The sequence below is a fragment of the Scardinius erythrophthalmus genome (genome assembly GCF_964197995.2).
Source record: "Scardinius erythrophthalmus genome assembly, chromosome: 3".
Classification (NCBI taxonomy): Eukaryota; Metazoa; Chordata; class Actinopteri; order Cypriniformes; family Leuciscidae; genus Scardinius; species Scardinius erythrophthalmus.
In genome coordinates, this window is record NC_138223.1 from 37,876,943 (window position 1) to 37,902,642 (window position 25,700).

General features: G+C 37.8%; 1 protein-coding gene across 5 annotated transcripts in view; it reads left to right on the forward strand.

Moving 5' to 3' along the window:
• Positions 1–6,194: 6,194 nt before the first annotated feature.
• The window catches only part of mcf2la (mcf.2 cell line derived transforming sequence-like a), a 67,665-nt gene continuing 48,159 nt past the window's right edge, over positions 6,195–25,700 (forward strand). For 3 of the 5 annotated variants that reach the window (XM_081360279.1, XM_081360278.1, XM_081360282.1), the window contains exon 1: positions 6,195–6,445. In XM_081360279.1, the coding sequence (XP_081216405.1) occupies positions 6,283–6,445 (163 nt within the window). In that variant the 5' untranslated portion in view covers positions 6,195–6,282. Of the gene's footprint in view, positions 6,446–20,691; positions 21,163–25,700 lie in introns of those variants that run through there. The other 2 variants (XM_081360280.1, XM_081360281.1) reach the window with 1 other exon arrangement.

The window sequence follows — 25,700 nt, forward strand, 5'->3', positions numbered from 1 at the left end:
AAGGCGAGCTTTTGAAGCTCCGCCCTCTGTCCCCGGGAGCAGCAGCTCATTTGCATTTAAAGGGACAAACAAAACTGTTTTTGCTCACCCTCAAAAAGTGACAATTTTAACATGCTATAAAAAATATCTGTGGGGTATTTTAAGCTAAAACTTCACATACACACTCTGGGGACATCAAAGACTTATTTTACATCTTGTGAAAGGGGCATTATAGGACCCCTTTAAGACAAACCATGTTCAAATTCATCAACACCATTGCTGAGTATTTTCTCCTTAAAACTACAGTGAAAAAAAGATTGCAGTTTGAAATTACCCTAACTCTCTACGTCATAAACATGTTGTAACCAATCAAGTCACCGTACGTGCGGGCGGGAAGCAGGGGTGTTTTAAGAGAAGCCAGGTATCTCGCTATATTTTTCTTTTGATATGAAAAATCGGGTACATTTAGCAATATAGCGGGTGAATTATGTATGTGATGTATATTACTATGTTATGATGAATGCCTTTCTCCAGTTCTGAGTTGTTAAGTGTTTCTAAGGATGCTGATTGTTAGAAGGCTGTCTGACTCTAAGGTGGCGAACGGTTCTAATTTGCATATTTCTACAGGGGACTTTAAAATCCGAGTTGCGCCATTTTGTTAGTGTATAGATATTAGACACATTTTGTTGCTAAATATAGGCTACTAACTAGTTCATATATAAACTAACTTGGATTGCAGATTAATAATAGTTAATGTTCATCTTGTTGTTAGACCGATTGGAAAGCTGTAACTGATTTTTTCTTCATTTTATCGTAAGGCTAACTACAAGTAAGATTAAACAATTTCAAAACAAGTTAATAATTATTTTATATGCATGTATTTAATTGGTAAGTGGTCGCATCATAAGCGGTGGATCTATCGTGGTTTATTTTGCAATAATGACCCTCTCCACGTAAACGCCAAAGTCGTGCGTCTTGTAACTCTGCTTCTCGAGCACAAGATGGCGATGTCGCCATGTTCCTAAACTACAGATGGGCTCTTCTCGAGGTAGACCTACGATACGATACAGGTAATGCAGCATTAAACTCATCCATGGTTCTTTGTGCAGATATTTGCTTTAAACAGTAGGAAATAATGTGAGCCATTTAATATTCATGAAGATATGCTCACAACATAACAGAATCAAAATTAACTGAATTAACCCAGAATAAACCCAAATGTCCTTTCATGACCTTAATGATGATTTATAAAGCACTGCCCTCAGGTGTCTGCAGTCTTTCACTTGTGATTTGTTATTATCTCAGACTCTGTTCTAGCTGTTAGAGGATAAGAAATGAATATGACATTTCACACACACAGTTATGCATAATTGCTTATGACCACATGCATGTTCACAGTCTATGCATGCATTGCTGCCATAGAATCATGTAGTGACCTTAAAATCACTCTTATTCGCTTACCTGTGTGTGTGTGTGTGTGTGTGTGTGTGTGTGTGTGTGTGTGTGTGTGTGTGTGTGTGTGTGTGTGTGTGTGTGTGTGTGTGTGTGTGTGTGTGTGTGTGTTGACTCAGCATGGCTGATGCAGAGCGTGAGTGTGTATGTGTGTCAGTGTGTTGCTGTCTCATCCTTGTCGCTTTGCTGAGGCACCTCTCTCTCTCTCTCTCTCTCTCTCTCTCTCTCTCTCTCTCTCTCTCTCTCTCTCTCTCTCTCTCTCTCTCTACCTCCCCAGCATCTCCAGTAGCAGCAGCAGGGCTGGTTTAAGCAGCAAGACGGCTTCCTCTCTCCCCTCTTCAGAATCCTTCTCTCCTGAACAGCAGTGCTGCGTGCCTCCGCTGCTCCTGATTCTCTGTGTCCTGCTCATCATGATCCTATGGGTGAAGATGGGAGAGGACTCTCTGGAGGAGCTCATCAGACGTCTCACTGTTATCGTACAGAAAATCGGTAGGAGGAGCTGTGTGTGTGTGTGTGTGTGTGTGTGTGTGTGTGTGTGTGAATCAGTGGTATTGGGAGAAAGATAAATTGTAGCTCAAGGTTGTTTGCAGCTTCAGTTTGCCTTTGCTTTAGTAAATATTTGCTGAGAACGAGTTGTATTGATTTTACCTCTGAATGAATCCTTCCAACGTTTGAAACTACAACAGCTGTAATGTTTAGATCTCTATTATGTTTCGTTGCTCAAAATTGTTGCTGTGGATTGGCATCACTTATATGCCTTTTTGAAGTCTGAATGAACTTTTCAACATTTCTAATTAGATTTTTGACATCTGAACTTCAATTAGAATATGAAATTGGTATTCGGGATTGTTTTAAAATAAGAATTAAATTCTGAATTAGATTTTTTGACATTTGAACTAGACATTTTGTATGTTGCATTCATTTGTTTTTTTTATATATATATACTGATAGCAGAACAATGAGAAAATGGTGCCTTTTTTATTTTCTAAAAAGCATGAATTCAGCTAGATTTTTATTTAATTTTTTTACGTTCAGGGATAGAAAGTGGATAAACAGCTTGAATATTCTATTTCCACATGTAGGACAGGCATGAAATGCCCCTTTCCACTGATTGGTCGACCAGCGATCAAACCGTGCCTTCATCAGTTCCATGTAAAAGAATAATAGTCATCCTCTGCTATAGTTGCACCGGATATTTAAAGCATAAAAACTACACATTCTTGTTTTTGAAAACGGCATGGTATTCTCATATTTCTGCTTTCAGTATTAAATAAAAAACTGATGAATGCAACATACACGGACTGACCAGGAGTGATGCGCAAATTGAATTGAAATTGAAAACTGAATTAGAACTATGCTGTTGTTTTTTTAATTGGAATTTCGAATTGTAGATTCTCTCTTGCGCTTTCTCATTTATGTCTGTGATGAGTAACCCTATCAGTGTTTTTATGATGTCTTCTTCCTCTCATTCTCTGAGGAATTCGGTTAGTCCTATTTCCCTAAATCTGAGCAGTCTGCCACTGGCAGTGAGCTGAAAACACACACCGGCACAATGAAGCAGCAAACACACAAAGCGTAGTAACACCCTTTCTCACATTCATGGTGTTTCAAAAATATTATATGTCTATAAATGGGTCATCCTTTAGTCAAGAGGTTTTGGCCTTTAGTGTTCTGGTGTATAAAGATACATGTTACTGTTTACACAGTGGTGAACTCACACTCACACTCAACCTGCGCATGTTCCCACACTCACTTATTTGCTGAAGCTCTACAAAATGGGTTATCGTTAGTTAAGTTTCTTCCCAGTTATAATATCACCAGCAGAGGTAGCATTAATTTATTAGACTTTTATTTACTTTTAAATGAATTGGAGTGAGTATATGATTCCAGCTATTGTGTGGACCAAACAGCTGTAAACATTTTTGTACAACATTTTTGTGTCTTCATGGAAATCTAAAAATACAGAAAGATTATTGTGAAGTCATAGGTTTAGCGCTAAGGGATAGAAAACATCATTAGCTCAGTATAAAAACAATAGAAGTAAATGGAAAGCCCCCACCAATCCAATGTTGCGATACATCAACCATTGATTCAATTTGCAAAACCGAGTTGATTCACCCATGAACAAATGTTGAAATGCCGACTTGGAATATGCTTGTGTTTGTGTGTGACCACGCTAGCAGTTTAGTCCGCTATGTTGACCCATGTTTCTCGGCTGCGCCATTTTGTGCCTTAAAAAACTTCAAGAGGAACTGGCTAGTGTTTATTAGGTGTTTAAAACTTGGCCAAGCCAAAGAGCTAATGCTGGCCCACAGCTGTCTGCTCATATTCACAATTTCTCTGTCACACACTCACACATGACATAACGTCTGCACTCTAAATGTCACCCATAGTGCAAATCTAGCTTATCGCATCTCCCCGCACAGTGACACTTAGATTAGGAAGTGATCACAGATCTGAATTGTAATTACTGTCTAAATGTATTTTCATTTTTGAGTGAATGCTACACACAGCTATACACAATTCAGTGACACAACTGAAGCAAATCCATCTTTCTCTATTGAAAGCAACATATATTGCGAATAATTATGTTGGCTTGACAAATCTCATCTATTTAGCCGTATTACATTTCTAACAGTTATTCGTCCTAGAGCTCCTCCAAACTCGGCACAGACCTTCAGGATGATCTGACTCGGTATGCTATACACATGCAAAAATATGTTATAAACATGCTAGCAACGTCCAAGCAATGTACTAAATTATGCTAGCAACACATTAAAACATACTAGCAACATGCTAGGAATAGCTGGTTCTCATTTTGAAAGCTGCGTCCTTCTGAGTTCAAATTTGTCGGCGACATGCGTCATCGAGGATGTCTAATTTCAGAAAAGTAACCATTATAAATTGACTGTTATTCCTGAGGTATAAAATACTGTAATTTATTTCATACTGTGGAATATAATGGTTCTGAAATGAGGCGGCCTCTGGAGGGCGCAGCTTTTGAAATGAGAAACAGCATATGTGTTAAAACATGCTAGCAACATGCTAAAACATGCTAGCAGTGTGTTAACATGCTAGCATTGTAATAGGGATAGGATAAAGCATGCTAGCATCATACTAACATCATGCTAAAGCATCCTAACAACATGTTAAGAAAATGCTAAAGAATGCTAGAAACAGGTTAGCAACAATAAAACATGTTAGCTACATCTGGCAATGCCTAGAAACATGTAATTTAACCATGGCTTTACTACAAATAAAACATGGTTGATATAGTTAAACCATGGTAACCACAAATTAACCATGGTATTTGTAGTAAAACTGGTTATACAAATGATATTCAATCTGCCAAAAAAAACATGGTTACTTCACTTTTACCATAATAAAACCATGGTTCATTTTCATAATGGGTGGTCTGATGTGGTTTCTTAGTGACCTTATGAGGTCTAATTGGGTCTCAAAAGGATTTCAGTGACAGAACTGGTTTTTATATGGCTTTCTTGGAAGTCTAATGGTCTGTTTGAGATTTTATTTTGTTTTCCTTAATTCATCTGACAGTACAACCTTCAAATCTCAAGCTTTTAAAACTATTCTTTCAGACCATGCTTTGTCAAGCCAACATCAAATCATCGATCTAGTTTTTGTTTTATAGTACAGTAGATGTTTTACCAGTGACATTATTTTTGAAAGGCTCTAAAAAGCGTTGATGTTCCAGCTCAGGTTAGCCACAAGCGGAAGCGTAAAATACAATACTATCAGCCTTTAATCTGCAATGTGTTTTATGATATTACATCATCATTTATACACTTTTACCTCTATTATCTCTGTATTTATTGGCTCTAAATACTGTAGAGTGTCTGAGGGTTGCTGTGGTAACGGGTTCTGTTGTCTTTCAAGAGGAGGCTGTTTTCTTCTGTAGGGTTACTTCCACCGTGGTAATAGGATGAAAACTAGAGGCCTAAATTACATGCTGTGGAGGCCTTTGCCCAAACCTTGGCAGGCGGGTTCTCCCTCTCTCTTCTTTTCTCTGTGTTCTCTGAAGACAGTGACAAGGGTGAAAGAGGGAGAGAATCAGAGCAAAGAGAGAAAGAGAGAGAGAGAGGGAGAGAGAGAACTATCTATCTATCTATCTATCTATCTATCTATCTATCTATCTATCTATCTATCTTTTGTCAGGTTTAGCTTACTTCTGGTCAGATTTGTTCTTAGAAGTAAACACACACTCACCTATACATCTTACTGTATCATAAGCTGATAAGTCAACTACTCTCTCATTCCTAGTATCACAATTAACTCTCAGATTTGGTATTTAAGAATGATTTGTTTGTAGAGCATATGTTTTGAAAAGGTTCAAATCCATTTAGAGGTTTTGTTTCTGTTTAGAAAAAGTTAGTCAATTTGTCCCCTAAGTGGCGCACAAGAATGCTGGAGATTAGAGTCTACGTATGCTTGTGTGTGTGTCCGAGTGTAATTAGCAGAGCAGAAGGGGATTTGTGCTAAAACTCTCCCTCCCCTCTCTTCCACTCTTCTTCTCTCCTCTGCAAGAATACGTGTGTTTATTGCGACAGCCTGCATGAATGCCGGGGTTGTTTCCTTACAAACAGGAGGTCTGAAATGTGTCTCTCTGCGGTTCCCATCTGACAGAGGAAGCCCTTTGAGACCAGGGCTGCTGTAGTCTTCCCGGCATTCTCTTGGATCAGATCGTCCTGGCTTGGGATTTTATTGGTCTTGCTTAGTTCAGATTGCAGGACTGTTTTTAGCATTGGACCGAATGTGGATCAATCTGAATTGGTTTTGGGCTGGTTCAGGCCGAGCCGAGACCTGTTGAGACTGGTTTAGGGACCAGTTTAAATGTCTCTGAACGAGTTTCTTCAGGAGGGCCAGGACGCCCCACAGCGGATCCTGTCCCGACTGACCCAGCTCCTCTACAACCTATCGGCTACAGTCTTACAGGGAGTCCCCTTCTCTCCTTTCACAACCTTCAGCCGCAAGAGTTCCTGGAGGGACTGGAACGGTGAGAGAACTGAATATTAGTGTGTGCATGTGTGGCGTAGCTGCTTTCAGATGGTTTTTCTGAGGAAACAGGATGGAAATTGCTGACTGAGTCTGTTAGTTTATGAATCATTCAGTTTTAGGACTATTCTTTATGACATTTATAGGAATAGTTCAAGCAAAAATTCAACTTCTGCCATCATTTACTCACCCTCATATCATTCCCAACTCATATGACTTTCTTCTGTGCAACTGCAGAATTTTTGAAGAATGTACCAGAACTTTTTCATGCAGTTTCAATGAATGAGAACGGAAACTTTCAGACTTAAAAAATGAAGCATTTAGGTTTTTTAAATTTAAGGCATTGAAGCCTGAAAGCTCCAGTCCGCCTCAGGCGCTGTCAAGCCAGATGGCAAGCACAAACGACCCTGAGACGGGCCTCCCAGGGATGGAGGAACGAGCTCTTCGGGAGATGGTGACCGAACCACTCCCTCCCCCGGAGGAGGGCCGGGTGGAGAATTTTTGTTTTGTGTCTGTTTCTGTTCCCAAATTTTCAAAGAAAGAGCAAATTCCTCTGTTCCTGGGTCCCAAGAGGGCCAGACTGGCGGTGTGCGACCCTGTAAAGCCTTGCCACCCCCAGCCCCCTCTTGTGTCGCCAGCCGGCAGCCAGGTGCGGTTCGAGGACCCCGATTACGCCTTCTCACACACCCCCTGCCGACATGTGGAGACGGGCAAGTGTTGAACCTCACACTCCACTTCGGACCGCCCTCGGGCCTTCCGAGCCGGGTCCCTGTCATCCACTTCGCTGCCCCACCCCGGGTACGTCTGTGGTGCCTCTGGTCCCCCCGGCCCGGTTCGTGGAAACCTGGAGAGTGCTTCCCAACCGGTCCAGCTGGCTCCTCCACACCATCAGACCCGGCTATATGTTTTTATTGATTACAGTTGCATGGAAATGATCTACATGCACATTTTTTCAAATATCTCCTTTTAAAAAGAAAGCCACACAGGTATGGAATGCCATGAGGATGAGTAAATGATGAACAGAATGGATTAACTATTTCTTGAACATACTGTGACCCCAAAAAGTCTGATGAAAGGAAATGTATACATTTGAATTTTTGTCAAGTCAATTTAAGTGAATATTTGTCCATTTATTTGTGTGTGTGTGAAGTTGAAAGGTGGTTTCCTTGTGGGATTTCTCTCTCATCATTGAGATGCATGTGGATGGCCCATTGCCCAGATCACATTGACACACATCCTCTCTCTCTCTCTCTCTCTCTCTCTCTCTCTCTCTCTCTCTCTCTCTCTCTCTCTCTCGCTCAGACACTTTGTGCTTAAAGTTTTGTTTTCACAGTAAACTAATGTGCGTCTCAGCACAGAGCTGAACTGGCATATTTAGGGAACACGCATGGCACAAGAGACGTATAAATATTGTCAAATAGCATATGATCTCAACTTCTCAAAAAAATAATCACACACATACCAACTCGTAACAAACTGAAGAAGTGCATTGCAGTGCTTTGCATACAGAATACAGTGGACAGACTAGGGAATACACACTCAAAAACAAGGCATTGACAAGGACAGTTTAACTGCACTGGGGAACAGATGTCTGACATCCTGAAATGTGAGTAAATCTGATCTTAAGCTTCTCTGTGTCTGCTTCTTGCTCTTAATAGGATGCCGCTTAAGTCTCAGTGTGTCTGTGTGTATTTGCTCTTTGATGTTTGACTTTCTGTGTGTTTAATATGAAACGACTCCTAGCATCCTTGTGATGTTGTCACACTCTTTTGTTCTGTATCAGCGCTATGCAGATGAGTTTATTTTGAACTTCATTATTTGTCATATTCAGACTCCACATCTTTTTAGACTGATCTAAGACCAGCTTTAGCATATAGTCTTCAAAGTCTTTTATAATTAGAATATGAAGTTTATTCACCCCATCTAGCTCCAGTTGTCCATTTTTCCAGTGATTGCCTGTGTGTATTGTTCTTTTAAGACAAGCGTCACTGTAACAATGGCTTATCCGTGTTATTTTAGTAAAATTTTTCAGACAGTGTTAACATTTTTAGTAATATTTTGAATTGGAATGATTAGTTTTTATATTTATATTTCCCATTTTAATTTTAGCAATCTTGTGTTTTTTTATAGTTACTGTCTATATTGTTTCTATATAGTTTAATTTTTATTTCAGTTTAAGTTAAAGTAAATGAAATGAGAAATGCTGCCCTGGCAACTAGCTAAAATAAAATAATTCTAAGATTTTTATATTTTATTTTATTTCAGTTAACATTTATTTTCTATTTCAAGTAATTAAAATGTTTTTTATTTTTTTTATGGTTTTGGTTTTTGTTAACTATATAACCCTGTTGCTCATTCTTAGAGTTTGAGGTATATTTGATGATCTGACATATTTTGCTCTACTTTTCTTTGTATAAATCATAGCCACGTGGAGTTCTGCAACCTGCTGTTTGTTGTAATGGTGTCTGGTAATGGTTAACTTCAGCTTCAGGTTTGAGCGGTTTGCGTGAGGTCAAAGTATAATGGACAGCGGTTAGAGTTGTGAAGTGGTGCTGGGTCCATTTACGTGTGTGTTTGTGTTTGCTGTGAGAAGTAAATCCTTATAGCCAGAAATGGAAACGGTGTGCTGTTTCCTTCACAGACCTGGGAGGACACGAACCAGGTACACGCAGAGCCCGCGATCAGGTACATGTGTTTGGTTCACCTCTGAGACCTTGAATGACTTCTGAGGCTATGAGAAGTATTCTGACATGCTGACAAGTATGACAAGAATACTGACAAGTATTCTGACATGCTGACACGCTGTCCATACAAAACTCTACATACAAAACAACTAATAACTTAAATAACAAAATAACTTTAAAAATGGGACCTGTGGTTAAAAAATATGTAAGCAACATTTCTGGTTTTAAATTATTTACTGTGAATTATTTTCACTTCAAAAAACTGTACATTTTTAACAGTATTTGACTTTAAAATGACATGGAATGTCCCATTAGATCTGATATAGTTTCTCACCTTATAGAGTAAGGGAACCTAACCAATTTTACTGTTTTATTTACTGTATGATTTTTTAAACAGATTTTTACTGTATGATTTTTAGAGAAAAAAAACTGATACTATATTTCAAATGAAGGGCGGCACGAATGACGCGAATTGGGCGACGCATTTGCCGTGAAAGCTCGATATTCGCCTCAATCGCGTCTTCCGCGCAAGTTGACAAACTTCAACGTTTTTAATCACGCATGCGGATGGTGCGAAAAACAAGAAACATTCCGCGAGTAATCTAGAGCGAGTAACGCGATGCGAATATACACTTCGCGTTTGCTGTGAACACACCATTAGAAGAGATCTCAAACTATCAAATCTATCCACATCTTAATTTGATTATTTGTCCATTTAAACACTGCGCGCCTATAGACTGAACACGTAATAGCCATGCGCATGACGTCACTGTTTTCGCAAATTATTTTTTGTAGTTTACACGGAGACGATAACGGTAACGTTTTCAAAAGCTTGCACTTTGAAACCCCGTTTTCAAAAGTTTGCGTTTTCAGGCCCCCAAAATGGCATTGTTGTGTAAAGGAATTACCCTGGAAATCCAGAGTTCTCGCGAGCGCACGTTGAATTTTCTCAGCGAGTTAACTCTGGCGTCGAGTAATTGTGCTCATTAACTATGCCCTTGTAACCGAGCTGCACCAATCACATCGGGTTATCTGATATAGGCGGGCCAGAGGCGAGCTAAACAGATGACGACAGCGCTGTGACGTCGAAGTCATTAGTAAACATTGCAAGATGGCTATGGATGAACACCAGTTGTTTAAAACGGCTTTGGCCGATACAATGAACGAGTTAGACTTGGCTTTTTACCTAAAAGAGGAATAGAGGACGGCGCTCGAATCGTTCCTTTGCAAGAAGGGCATTTTTGCTGTTTTGCTGACCGGATACGGCAAGAGTCTAATCTACCAGTTATCTCCGCTGGTAGCTAAGCGTATGGGGCTTGTTGTGATTGGTCGTAGTGTTATCCAATTGCGTGCAGTGAGATTTTCAAATGCATGCTTGGTGCCGCCCCTCGAGCTGGCCGATTTTCATTACTCAATGCCAGACCATTAATCTTTCGGATTTGGGTCTGGATTTCCAGGCTATAAAGGAATGGCCTAAACGTATAAAAAGTTTTTAGTTATAAACAGTGTATTGTAAACTGCACCCAAAGTATTCTTTTGTGTTCTATTGAAAGTCTGATGATAATGCAAATGGATATGACATTGCCTCTCAAGTCACAGATAAGAGACAGATGTGTAGTGTGTTTGTGATCAAGTGAGTAACTGCATGCGTGTGCAGAATGGCTTTGTTGTGGGGCGTTACCTGTGTTTTACATGGGCGTGATTATAAAACAGTGTCACGTTCCTGACTGCAGCACTCACACCTGAGAGAGAAAGACACAGCGTCTCAGAGGGAGAGACAGACTGAGATATTTCAGGGAGGGAATATTTGCAATGTGAGGACAGACGGGATGTGACAGTAAAAGAGAGAATGACTGAGGAAGGTAAGAACAGCAGGGCAGATTGAGACTAAGTGAAGGAGGTGAAATGATACTGATGGAGGAGACTGGGACGCAGCTCCGGCCCCCGGAGAACTGCAGGAGCTTGGTGAAGATCCCTTTAGAGGAAATGGAAAGTTTTTACAGGTTCATTGTTTCCTGCGATGAGCTGATCTGTAAGTTCCTCTTATGTCATGTGCTGAGAATATGAGAAGTGTTTGTGTGGCACTTTGTTGATTTTCCCAGAACTTGTATTATGATGCATGATGTTGTTGGTAGTGATGTATCATGGGATGTTTTTAGTGTGATAATGCATCTGTCATCTGAATATGTGCTAGTATCCGCATGGTTGTGTGATGATACGCTGTCAGGTTTAACAAGCTGAATGTATTTCACCTACAGGAATAGTTACCTAAAAAGAAAAAATAATAATTTATTTACTAATCCTCATGTTGTTCCAATCCAGTATGCTGCTATAATATGCTACAAGTTTAAATCATTATTTTATAGCTTTTACCACAATGCTCCATATTAAGCAACAGTGTTATTTTAGTATTAATGATATAGTTATTTTTTTTACTATTTTGAATTAGCTTTTATTCTTATATTTTATTTTATTGTAGCTTTATTTCGATTAACAAGAAATGAATAGTTTTAGATTTAGTGTTAGTTAACAATAGCATGGTAACCTTGGTCTGTCAAGCTCCAAAAAAGGACAAAATAAACACAAAATTACATCACTTATTCCAAGTCACTGCCCCTGTTGACCCTCCCCTAAAGCTCTCATTTGTTTCCAGAATTTTAAAATGAAACGTCACACGGTTACCACACATGTGACAACCAGTGTCTTTTTGATGGCAATGATGTTAACGCACCATTTTACATTTTTGATAGTCGATTTATGACCTTCTTTGGAGCTTGACAGCCCCTTGTGACGCAATTCTTCCAGTGTTTTCAGTGCTCCAACAGCATATGGACTTGGAATAACATGTAGCCTAAATGACAAAAATGTTGGGTCAACTGTTCCTTTAAAACGTTCAACCAGAATTTATAAGAAATATCATTTTTAGTTTGGTTAACTAGCGAAGTTGTCCTTATCCATTGAAACATCTGACATTCCACTTGTCATGCGATTCCAAACGTTTGTAGACAGGATATTGTAATGAGATGCACCTGCTGGCATGTTCCTCTGTGGGTGTGGTTCTTCTTCCAGCATGGGCTTCTCTCTGACTGTCTGTCTCTGTGCTGCTTAAGTGTTTTACATAGCCTTTGCTTTGAGATAACACCACGACCACGAACATCAAACAAGGAAAGACTGAGCTCTACTCTAACACACATGAACCACTGAAGCGGTAAGAGGATACAAGTCAAGAGCATGTCTTTATTTGCCAATGGGGTTGGTGAAGTTTGCTTATAGTGTTATGAGGACACAGTTCAGAAGGGAGGGCTGATCTTAAACTACTCTAGGTTTGGTCTACACTGTTTATTTTGGATCAGCTCACCTGGTTTATGAAGCCTCTGATAATCAACCTTGGTGAAACAGAGTCGGCCATTTTGGCTCTGAGCATCCAGCATGTGGCTGTATAGGTTTCTGTTGTTTATGCCATTCAGGCTTGGGTGAGCTGTGTGCAAGTGCATTCATTTCTAGTGCTGATCACCAGAGACTGAAGCTATGGAGTCATCTCTCATGGGAGCACAGGCAGTGCAGTAACAAACTGCCTAGAAACACACTTTGTAGAGAGCTGCAGCTATGCTTAAACAACTCCATAAATCCCTGAGTGAAAATTGTGTTCAAGGTGGTTTTGTACCATTTTTAGACATGTATCTGTGATACAGATCAGTACTAATCCACTATACACTATAGTAAACAATGCATTGTAGTCTTGTGACCTTCTCTCTTTGATTTAGCTGTCAGCGTTTGAGCCATCAGCCTTTTCCTCATATTTGTTTGCTCTGAGTAAACGTCTGCCCTCTCTGAGTTCATACTCCGCAATACTTGTTTTATCGAAACAGCCAATGTTGTAGTGTACTGTACTCAAGCAAATATCATATTGCATGGGCTTTACTCTTTTCAGACACCAGCACTGACAGATCAAAAGCTGACTCAAATATGAGCATTAGAGCTATGAACTATTTCGAGAATTAAGAGATTGAAGCATTCACTATATAGCGTTTTTCTATTTTTCCATCCATCCGTAGTTCTCTCATATCACTCATCATTATCATTATTATATACATTATAACTTATATACACACACGCACATATATATGTATGTGTGTGTGTTTATCTATATCATTCAATCTATACAGGCTATAGCTGAAAGCATTATTAAATTGGCAAAATATTTTTAAAAAACAAACATTGAATTGCATGTTTTTGAGTTCTGCAGAGATCTACCGACCACTGCCCCCATTATCTCCTCTCGTCATCATTATTCATTGACTTTATGACCATCTCCCCTTTGGCTTTACTGTCAGTGTGTATTAGAGCCACTGGCCTCCGTATGGTTGCTACTCTTGCAGAATTCATACTTGTTTTGGAAGCCCATGAAATGGTGTGTGTGTACTTAGGATTTTCAGAGACAGACATTGACTGTTTGCATGAATGTGTTTAGAGGCATGAATGTTATTCAGTCATTTTAGAGGAAACCATTGAAAGATTTTTTTTTAAAGAGTTGCATGTATCCAACATTTTGCCCAGATCAGCTGCTAATTATTTCTGCATTTGCTCTGGGGTTTTCCTCATAAGTGTGGAGTGTTGAATCATTTCCTCTTAGTATACCTATTATCAGTTTGGAACAAGAAGTTGGTCTGAAATTATAACTATTACAGTTGAATGGTATTAAGTTTTAAAAATAAATACCTTGGTTTTATTGTACTTTACTGATCAATATATATCTGTATTTCTTTTATTTTTTCTGTTTAACAACCCAGTCTTTTTACATACCTAAACACCCTATAAATATTATTAATTGTAGGGCAATTTTTACCCATTTCTTTCCTGTCTTTTCTGTGGAGATCTCTATGTGAAGAGTTCAGATGCAAAAGCCTCTAAGTGCCATCTGAAATTTTCTTCTAGAATGATCATTTTTATCAAGCTTGTTTATTTAAGTTCAGTAATTTCACTTAAATGACAATTCATAGGTAATTTTCATTGCCATTTAAGTGAAATTACTGAACTTAAATATACGAGCTTGATAAAAATGATCATTCTAGAAGAAAATTTCAGATACATGCATTTGCATCTGAACTCTTCATGTGTGGACTTCTGTATTGTTATTCTTAAATTAATTTAATTGTGCACATTTTTACATGTGAAATAAGAAATGTATTTATTATTAAAAGGGATTGTTCACCCAAACAAATTGTCATCATTTACTGACTTTCTTCTGCGAACCAAAAGAAGATATTTTGGACCCCATTGACTTTGATTAGAGACTAAAACACTGAGATTCTCTTCATAATATCTTCTTTTCTGTTCCGCAGAAGAAAGCAAGTCATAAAGGCATGAGAGTAAGTAAATGATGACAATTAAAATTTGTCTTTGATTTCTAAAGGTTTCCAGGTTTAGAAAAATTAGACATATAAACACACACAGTATTTGATAAAGTCTTCCTGTTTGGTAAAACTGTGTAAATTTAAACAGCCAACAGTAAGCATGGATAATTCGGACAGGGAATGGAGGATGAAGCAGAGGCCTAAACTGACTGTGATTCGGTTACAGTGTCTGTGCTGATTAAATCTGGACGATAAGGGGGTGTGGTGACATGGATGTCCCCCGAGTATAGCTAACCGCTACAGCTAACGGTCGTCCAGACGTCAGAGAACGTGACGACTGCCGACACTGATGTAGGTTAATGATGAGAGATTGTCCCACAGGCATGACAGAATGTCCGGAGATAGAATGAATCAAGAAAAACAAGTGAGACATTTAGACGAAATGAGAGACAGCATAATCTCATTTGTAAACTATACTTAGTATGTTATTCAAAGGAAATGCCTGATCTCATGACAGCTTTTCATTGCTTTTCTCCTCATCTTTGGGATTTTACTTTAATTATAAAAAGGAAATTCCACTCTCTCCTTGTAGCTTCAGAGCCTGAAGAGGAAGTTCTTGCATCCTTCTTGTTGTTGTTTGTTGTTTTGTTATAAACCAGACATGTTGTCATAGTAATATCCTGTGGAGCCGTGGACGGCGTTGTATTCTTGTCTCTGTGTGTTCCTGGGACTTACAACATGGTGGTTGTCTTTTTGCAGGTGCTTGACAGAAAACTACCTTTTGTCTTTTGGGCTTATTTAAGCTTGTTTCCTGTTTCATTATAGGCTTGGTGATCAAAAGAGCAAGCACAAAATAAAACTGGTTCATCAGGGTTTTTCGGACCATTTTGGCAATAAAAAGAATGGTAACACTTTACAATAAGGTTTCATTTGTTAAAGGGGACCTATTATGCCCCTTTGCTTTTTTTTGGGGGGGGGGGGGTCTACTAGAATAGTTTGAAGCGCTTCAAGTCTTTCATGCTTATTTTTCACGTATTTGCAGCTGTTGCAGCACCTCTTTTCCCAGTCTGTCAGTAACGCTCTGTTTTGTTCCTGTCTGAAGCCGCATCTTCTAAAAAGCTCAATGTGCTCTGATTGGTCGGCTGGACCAGTGTGTTCTGATTGGATAATTGCTTCGAATGCGCTGTTAACATTTTTATTAACAATGGTTAATAAATGCTTTAAAAATGAATTGCTCATTGTTAGGTTATGTTTAAGGTTAAGTTTTTGCATTAACTAATGTTAACAAATGGGAGCTTATTGTTAAGTGTTACCAAAAGTATCTATAATTACACATCTGTGTAAGAGTGTGCATTTCTTTTTCAATTGTTCTGCACATTTTATTTACTTACTATCCCCAAACTAACATCTACTGTATGTGTGTCAACAGACACGTGATTCCAGGAGCTGTTTGGGATTTGAAACTTGTTTATCTCATGAATCTGATCTTTGTTGTATTCTCAGTGAACTGAGGATTTGATTGGTTGCTGTCTGATCTTTAGATGTGCTGCTGTGACCAAACCCATGCAAATAGCCACCACAGACTGCATGAGACTGATCACATGACTAGCCGTGTGTGTGTGTGTGTGTGTGTGTGTGTGTGTGTGTGTGTGTGTGTGTCTGACGTTTGCCAGCGACATCATCGGATGTTTTAATGTGTCGGATGATCATTGTGTTGAGCTGACATGAGTTGCTCTCTCATTCTCATTGAAAATTCCCGCTTTCTGGTAAATTTGCAGTCATATGCTCACACCAGCATTCGTTTCCCTCAAATCTGCTGATTGACTGTAATTAAGGATTGTTCCCTAAAGCTGCTAAGGAAATTTAGTGTTTTTTTTAAAGCCTTCTGCCTTGAACTGCTTTAGATTCAGGTCGAGTTGAGCAATCTGGCTGTGGATAAATGGGGGGAAAATATATATATTTCCACAGCAATACAAGAATTACAGGAAAACATCTATTATGAAAGACGATTTCCTCCTAAGATACAAAGAATCATGTGCTTTCCTAAAAGTGTCTCTCAGTAAAAAAATGCATCCCTCCCTCCCTTGTGACTCAAATGAACACAAGAGTTCGTTTAAAAGAAGTTCTTAAACATGCACCTGAAATGCCACAATAAAGACTAATAAACTACGAGTCAGGAATCAGGTTACATGTAGAAATTGTAATAATAATATATTTATAATAAACAATAAAACCAATAGTTATAATAAATAACAAAAATGCTAATAAATAGTAAGGTTAAAACTAATGATTTAAATGCTTTTAAAAGCCTAACCAAAAATGTTATGGATATTAATATTGTTTTCATTGATTGATTTAATGTTTACGTCAATCAGTTCAGAACTATTTACAGCCAGTTTTTCACTGAATAAAGTGACTAATTTTTTGTATAATTAATTTAAAAAAAATACTTAATGTTGATGAAATATAGTATTTTACTTTAATATAGATACTTTAAGATGTGTCATACTAATACAAATAGTTATAAAAACTACTGTATTGTATGTTTTAATGATATTAAGGTTAAAGGTTAAGCTTGTAGATTCTTTTTTTTTCTTCTTTTTTTGCATTTTTAACACTTTTATCCATTTAAAATGCCCTTTTTTAAAGTGAATTTGGCACTTGACAATCCTTTTCACATTCTTCATGTTTGCTATAGAGGCTTCTGATTGTTTTCCTGTAATGTAATGTAGGATTAATGTTTATTAAAAGGGCTGGTCACCTTCACGAGGGCAAATATAATGTCAGTTAATCCATCATCAGACGCTTCCCTCCCTCTGATCACTGGATTTGTTGGATACAGTGTGTAACATAATTTACACACAATCTATCTAATCTTAGCCAATAGCATATTTGAAGTATCGGTTTCATTTTCTGCTGAATTGCTCAGGGAAACCAGTCTGCCAGAAACAGGATGCCTGACCAAAGTTGCAGAAACTCTGTTTTTCTCATTATAACTTCTGCAGTGCTGTAGAATTATGAAGGACGGCCATATGTATCCTGTCCTGCTAGACTCTACATTTATCTGAATCAATAGGCCTTGAGTGTATTTTTCCTCCCGTCCCACTGTATGTTCAGCAGACTGTTACTGTAGATATGAGATCAGACTCAATTTCAACTGGTTGCAGATTATTCCTTGTTAAGAATAAGTTCTGCCAGGCAAGCAACAGAAATTGCAGTTATTGCTAATATTACTGCGTATAATGCAGTTTGGGAAGCTGATATCATATGATGCCATCTCGGTTGTGACTCTGATTGGCTAGTAATTTTGCTGTAGTAATTCCTAACCGCATTAGAAAAAGGCTCATGTCATTCACCATCGTTTTGAGGCTCTCTTTTTTTTAAAGTATCGGTTCAGGCACCAGTACCGTTTTAAAAGTATCGATTTGGCACCGGTATAAAAAAAAAGCCAAACGATAACCAACCCTGCTTATTTGTATCGCTCTCACATTCAATCGACTCATTAAATTGTTTGGAAAGATATGAGGTGCAGAATTTTAATGAGTCATGAACAGTTCAATGAATTATTGGGTCACATGATCGAACAAATCCAAACTCGTGCCATTTACTCTTTCGGTAATGTTTTTCTGGGGTATGGCAGAAGTAGTCTGAGAAGTTACTTGATTAAAAGTGATGGGTGTGTGAAGGGCAGTAAATTTCTCATTTCTCCTTTTATTTATACCCTCACTTCCACATAAAACATGGAAATCCCACTGTGCTTATCAACTAAATGTCTACACTGAAGTGTAAATTTAAAAAAAAAATTATTATTATATTTTAAATTAGCTTATATTTTTATATGATCAGGTTTCTTTTGAATTATTTTTTTTGTAATTTTGTCATGCGCTTTTTTTTTCTTTTCTTTTTTTTTTTACTATTCAGGTTTAATTGATTAGTTTTATTTTGTTTACCAGTTAGATATTTGAGTGCTTCAACATTTCAACTTTTTTTCAGTTAGTTACCGAGCAAATCAAATTTTCTGATCTTTGTTTAATTTAAGTTTTGTTTATTTCAGCCTAATTTCAATTAACAAAAGTTTTTAAAAGTATGTTTTAGTTAATTACTGCTACATAATTATCAGACCCTCTTTAGTTTATGCAAGTTTAGAGTTCATTTATGAATAATTTATTTAGAAATATACAAAATTAATGTTATAATATATAATCTATTATTAATTAATTATAATAATTAATAAGATATCTTTATTTAAATGATTCTTCATAGTGTAAATTCGACTACACTATGCAGCCACTTGAGCAACAAAACAATGCCCTTTTTCACTTCCACTTCCCTCTACAATTATTTTATACTCTGTTATTTAACGTCGCTGTTTATAAGTAGATTTACACTGAAGCCCAGAGGGTCTAGCTCACTGGCATAGTGTTACTGATAAGGCACAGAAAGGGACATTGTGTTTGTCTTTCTAAAAGTGAAAGCCAGCCTCTCTTAAATAATCTGTAGAGTGTGAGTGTCTCAGACGAGCATGGAGCGTGTATATATAGACGGACACAAGATCTAAGAGGAGAGAGCCAGGGGATTTCCAGCGAGAGTGCCTGAACTTGACCTACAATTTTAAGGTCCTCCTGTTGTATGTGGCCTATGACCTTCAGGCAGCGAGAGAGCCTCAAGGTGAAGATCGCATATCACAAAAGTTACAGTGAAAGTATACCTTCCCAGATACACCTTTCTGTAAACTTGTGTGACATTGTCTGAAAATAGCATGTAGCGCATTAAAATGCATGACATGGTGTCGTTGTTTAAGGAACTACAACGCTCTAAGAATAGAGTACTTACAAAAAACTCACACTTGAATATATTTAGTGAAGCTTTACCTTTTTAACATTGGCAGTCTTTGCTATTGTTCGGCTAATTTATAAAAAGCTTGTTTTGATGTCTCTCTCTCTCTCTCTCTCTCTCTCTCTCTCTCTCTCTCTCTCTCTCTCTCTCTCTCTCTCTCTCTCTCTCTCTCTCTCTCTCTCTCTCTCTCTCTCTCTCTCTCTCTCTCTCTCTCTCTCTCTCTCTCTCTCTCGCTCTCGCTCTCTCTCTGTGTGTGTGTGAAGGGTTTTGAGTTCTATCAAAGGCTTTGCAGAACTATAGAGCTGTTTAATTCACAGCAGCAGACTCTCTCTGCACAGACTCCAGCCACAAACGTGTGTGTGTGTGTCTCTCTCTCTCTTTCCCAGGCTATTTGTGAATACAGACTTACAGGGCCATTCACTGTGCTCTTATGGATTGCTTGCCGATCTCCCTGACACTACGCTATAAAGGTTTCTCATATAAAAGATGTTGAACTGTGTGTGTGGCACCCCTGCATCTCCATATGTGAGAACAGTGCAGAGTAAAAAAAATATATTTTTTTAAAAATGCACATTTATCAAAAATAACTAATTAAAATCAGTTATATCTGTTAATGTTATTTAATGGACCTGAGCTAACATGAACTAAGTTGTATTTGTATTTACTAATGTTAACAAATATTAATTAATACTATATCAAATGCGTTGCTCATTTATAGTTACATTAACATTAGGACCATACCAATATATTATGGTAACATATTTGATAAATAACAAGATAACATTAATTAACCGAGAGTTATTAAAAAGGGTTCATGTTGAATTGTAATAGTGAACTAAAAGTTTACTATTTGAAAACTATTAAAAAGTGATAAATTCAAGATGAAAAATAAGACTAACTACTTCAATCATTCTAGCAATTAACTTTCATGTATTCATTTTCTATTTCAATTTTATTATAATAATAATTTCCTTCTTTATTTATGTGGATGGCATGCAAAAACAAAATTAAACAAAAGTAAACAAAATACAACAAATAAAATAAATATATTACATAAAAACAATTGCAACATTAAAAGGGATGGAGTAAAGCTGACTAAATATGCCAATTACTGTAATGGCGATATGAACATATTGAATGTATAGTAACGTTCTCTCTCATTCACTTGAATGGAGTACACTAGAGTATCATCATAGATGATGAAGAAATGTTGACCGCTGTGATTTGTGTGCTCCGCCCCTCCGTCCAGCCCCAGTATTTTGATTGGCTGTCTATTATTAATCCACAGGTCCCTGGCAGCGTAACAAACAGAGAAAACTGCTCCCGCTCCCCCATCGCTCTCTCTCCCTCTCTCCCTCAAACCTGTTAGCGGCAGGACGATTAGAGAGTGTGTGTGCGTATGTAAGAGCTTATCCTCTCCCCCCCAACCAAACACACTCTCTCACACACACACACACACACACACACACAGGTCTCTACAGAATTGCGTTCTGGTTTGTTTAAGCGGCTGCCCTGGGGCTTTTTCTCCTTTTATCTCCACCGTCTGTTGCTTCCACCTGCACATTGTGTGTGTGTGTGTGAGGGGTGTAACCTGATGCCGGTGGAGTTCGTGTGTCTGCCTGTCCGTGTCTGTTGGGAGATGAGGATATGTGAAGTGCGTTGACGGACAGTTTAGCCTGGGTAATGCGCGGCTGCTTGCGTGAGGATGAAGCCCCAGAGATAGAGGCACCTGAGGCAGGAGGGTGACCGGGAAAGGTGCACTCTGAGCGGGATGGAACTCAACCGAGTGTCCCTGCTCTGTCAGGACATTACCAGACTATGGCTGCAACTGAAAGTGATGACAGGTAGGGGACTGAACTGGTCATTTTATCTGTATAAATTGGGTAAATATATTGAAGCTGGTCAGACGTGTCCTGTGTGAAGTGCTCTTTTGTTTTCGGGTTTGTCTGGTGTTTTTATTTTCGTGTGGAATTTATTCAGCTTTACAGACTTCAGTATGGTTGAGATATTAACTTTAAGATGGAGTTTAGGAATCTTTTGGGTTAAAACATCCCTGCATTGTTTATGTTTACACTTGTACACTGTAAAAAATAAGTTGCTGCCTTAATTTTAAGTTCAACCAACTTGGATGTCTAAGTCATTTCAACTTAAATTACATTAAACTGACTTAAAAAAAGTTGAATCTTGTATAACTTCTAAAAAAAGTGAATTCTTAACTTATTTTGATGAGTTAAAGCAATGTAAAAACATATGTCGTCATAACTTGTTGATCATATAATTTTTTACCGTATATCAGAAGTCTTTTATTATGCTCACCAAAGCTGCTTTTATTTGTGAACCATTCAAATTTTTACAATTCAACATGACAGTTTTCTATTGAGTAGACTTATATTTATCACACTCTTCTTGTTCTCTTTGTAGACAGTGCCTTGATCTGAAGGTTATTTGTTCAACTTTCCCACAATTCATTGACTGGCAAGTTAAATTGCGACCCTGAATTTGAACGTAAACTCCCCCTCCCTCGCTCTGTTTTTTTGCTCTCAGATCGTGAGAAGCATATTGTTTGTTGGTCAACGGTTTGTAACAGTTTCACCCGTGCTCATTGGCTCTGGCCATCTGGGTAACTTTTGGCACTGGTCTGGGTTTTTGCCAACTTTCAGAACCCACTTGGTCTGGCACCAGTGTTGTTTTACATTCAAAGCTTTGCTTCAAGCCTGTCAATATGCACAGTGGTGATACTGGTTTTGTATTACTTTAGCTCTGAATGCTCACCATGGACAAAATTTTACTGTGTATGCAAGTAATGGAAAATATTTGCTTGTTGAATCTAGACTGGCATGCTTTCAGTGTAACCATGGCCTCAGGCTATATAAGACATGTAAGCGAATGGAAATGTTGTGGCATATCAAGTCATGTTAGATGCTGAATCAAATGCTGAAATAGGTTTTATTTAGCTGAGTTGTTGAAGAAAATAAGAGCGGTTTTAATAAGGGAAATGTCAGAACACAGATACCTGAGTGGTGCAGAATTTTTTACCATTATAGGGCGGCGTCCAAGAGTATGTGGGGTGTGACTGTCTCTATTATATTTGAGTCGTTTCTGTTCTTTCTAGAGAGTGTGTATTTGATCCACTATAAGATAATATGTGCTCTTTCATGATTTTAACTGGGTTTTACATTTTCTGGATGATATTTGAATTGTGTTTGCCTAGGCAAAAGTCATGGGTGTTGTGGATAAATGCCAAGGCATTCCTGAGCAGTTGCTAAGGTGAAAGGTTTTCAGTATGTTGCTCTGCAGTTGCTCCTTCAATGTGTATATGTATATTTTATAATCCACCAGACGAAAAGTCACTTTCTAAGTAATAGCGCTTGTCTTTTCAACAAGTCCGACAATTTGAGAATTCCATAACTCGAATGGATGGGATGGGTTGCACGCCAAAGTTTAATGCGCTACCATTCAAAAATATATTTAAATATATAAAGTCTCTTTTTTCACCAAGACTGCATAAACTACAATAAAACAGTAATATTGTGAAATATTGTTACAGATTAAAATAACTGTTTTCTATTTTAATATATTTTAATGCAAAGCTGAATTTTCAGCATCATTACTCCAGTCTTCAGTGTCACATGATCCTTCAGAAATCATTCTAATATGCTGATTTATTGCTCAAGAAACGTTTCCTATTATAATCAATGTTGAAAAAGCTTTGCTGCTTCATATTTTTAGGGAAACTGTCTGTGATAAAAAAAATTTGTTCACGATTTTTTACTGTCACTTTTGATCAATATTAATTAAATAACTTTTAAATGGTAGTGTCTTACAGTAGACTTAATAGTATGAGCGAGCAACCATAATAGTGATGCTTGCAAACATGTCTGAATTCTCATTTTTACATCTTTACAGATGATTATATTTTCTCACTGTTCTGGTTGACTGCACAGGGTTTGTCAAGACAATTTTTCTCAGTATGATTACTTAGTAACCATCTGTCTATGTACGTCCAGTATGGTTGTTATGTGTGTGGCCAACTACAGTGGTTTTGCTGGGTCCAAGTCTAGAAACTTTTAACTCTCCAATATCATAACTGAGAGAGAAAATAGAACATTGTAAAATCATACCCCGTAATCAGTAACATTCTGCATTTATTTACTGCTGAGATTTTTTTAAAGACTCTTTTACAGACAGTGTGACCGTATTTTATTTTTGTTCAGATAGGACCACAAAGATCTGATATACATTCAATTACATTGTTAAAGGGATGAGCATTGGAATGTAGAGAATTTGACCCATTTGCTGCCCATTTGTTGTGTGTGTGTGTGCGTGTGTGTGTGTGCGTGTGTGTGTGTGCGTGTGTGTGTGTGTGTGTGTGTGTTCTGATTCTTATCCTTCCAGCCTGGCAGATGGAGACTCTGTAAAGTGCAGCAATAATGCCAAATGTTAGTGCATGAATTCTTCTGTCTGCTGTCTTGAACACATATCTGACAGCACAGACGCAGCTGCCCTTTTTGTTAGCAGTTGGTGTGACTGTATAATGATACGGCATTGTTCACATTTGTCCATGCAGCTGGAGTCAGACCACATGTCTGCATACTGTACATCATTACACACTCACACATGGTTACAGCGCCCTCATGACACTCAACCATGTGCAATGTTAATGGCTTATGTGGGACCTCATTCGTTAAGTTGTTTGTGTATGTTATGAAATAATGAGCTGGTTTGTAGTTTTGCGTGCTGAAGATCAGAAATGCATTCGGTGTATGTGCGTAATGATACTGCTGTCCTCTTTAGAGCTGCTTTATAGCTGAATTGTAAATTGAATTTGTTTCATAATTGAACAACTGTAACATTGTAATACTTTTATTGAAGTAATTAAATCAACATTGAACTGAATTGAGCTGAATAACGACAATTGTCTTCTGCAGAGCAGCTGAAATTGAAGTAATTTCACGGTGTAATTGATAAATTTGCAACAAAATTATTTTGCTGTTTATTTCTGTAAAGCTGCTTTGAAACTATTTGTATTGTATAAAGGTCTATATATGTGGTTAAGGATCTGAACTGTGCAAATACAAATTGATGTTTGATCCCAAAATCTGAATTAATTATATCAAAGCGATAGTTCTAAACCTGTATGACTGACTTTATTCTGTGGGGCTCCACAGAAGATAGAAGTGTATTTGTCCACATAATGAAAGTTAATGCATGAGGTTGAAAACAACATTGGACCACATTAGTGCTTTTCACACTGCGCTTGACCCCGGGTTATCACCGATTTTAACCCCGGGTAAAGGAACGTTTCACACTTGTACTTTAGAAGCAGGATTAGCACCGCTTTTTACCCAGGGTTATGAAACCATGCCATACTTGTTAAAATGTTAAAGCTAGACGCTTAGTTACAGTCAACCAATTACGGACATATATGCATGCTTTGTACAAGTCACGGAAACACTGCGCATTGTATAATTACAGTAAATTCAGCGTTTGAAAGGAAAAATGTCAAATGCTGACAGAAAATGCAATATGTGTTTCATTCTTACCTTTATAGTCCGAAATGTCCATTCAGTAAACTCGATACTGTCGACAATGCTAGTGCTTTTATGTAAACAGGTTGCGTGCTGCGTTCATCCAATCAATGACACTAACCCCGCAAATATGCAAATAAGAACGTTAATCCAGGGTTTAGGAATGTACATTACTTATGAATACCCAGGATTAATTGTTAACCCCGGGTAAATTATGACCAGTGTGAAACGTGAAGCAAGATAACTCAGGATTCCGTTTAGCAGGGGTTTAGAATGACCCTGGGTTAACTATTTCAAAAAGCCCTATTGACTTATGGACAAAAGAAAACACTGATTCCTTATTTTCAAAATGTGTTTTTTTTTGTGTGTTCCACAGAATAAAGTTAGTTCTATTTCAAAGTTATAAGTTTTAAATAATATTAGGGACTAAATTATGACAGAAGTTTTCTTTTTATAATCCCTTTGTAAGATGGCGCTCGATCGGCCCAAAACCGGCATCCGACCAGCGCGGAAGGTCTTTACGTGTTACTGTCCTTTTCTCGAGGCAAAGTGTTTTTTGATTATATGCAATACATTTGAATATGTTTTCTCTTGTTATTTCATCTGACTCCATAAATGAAAAGGTTTTAAGATATCTTTGGATCATTAATTGTGAGCGAATGTTTGACTATTCCTTTTAACTCTTTAATGAAAATAATGTCAAAGTCAGTTAGAATAATCAAATGTAACAATTTATTATGTCAGGTAAATGTATCATGCCAATTTCATAATCAATTCAAAGATAATCGATACAAAACATCAAATGCTCTGGAAGAAAGAGAAAAGATCTCTCTCTCAGCCTCACGGGCGAATCT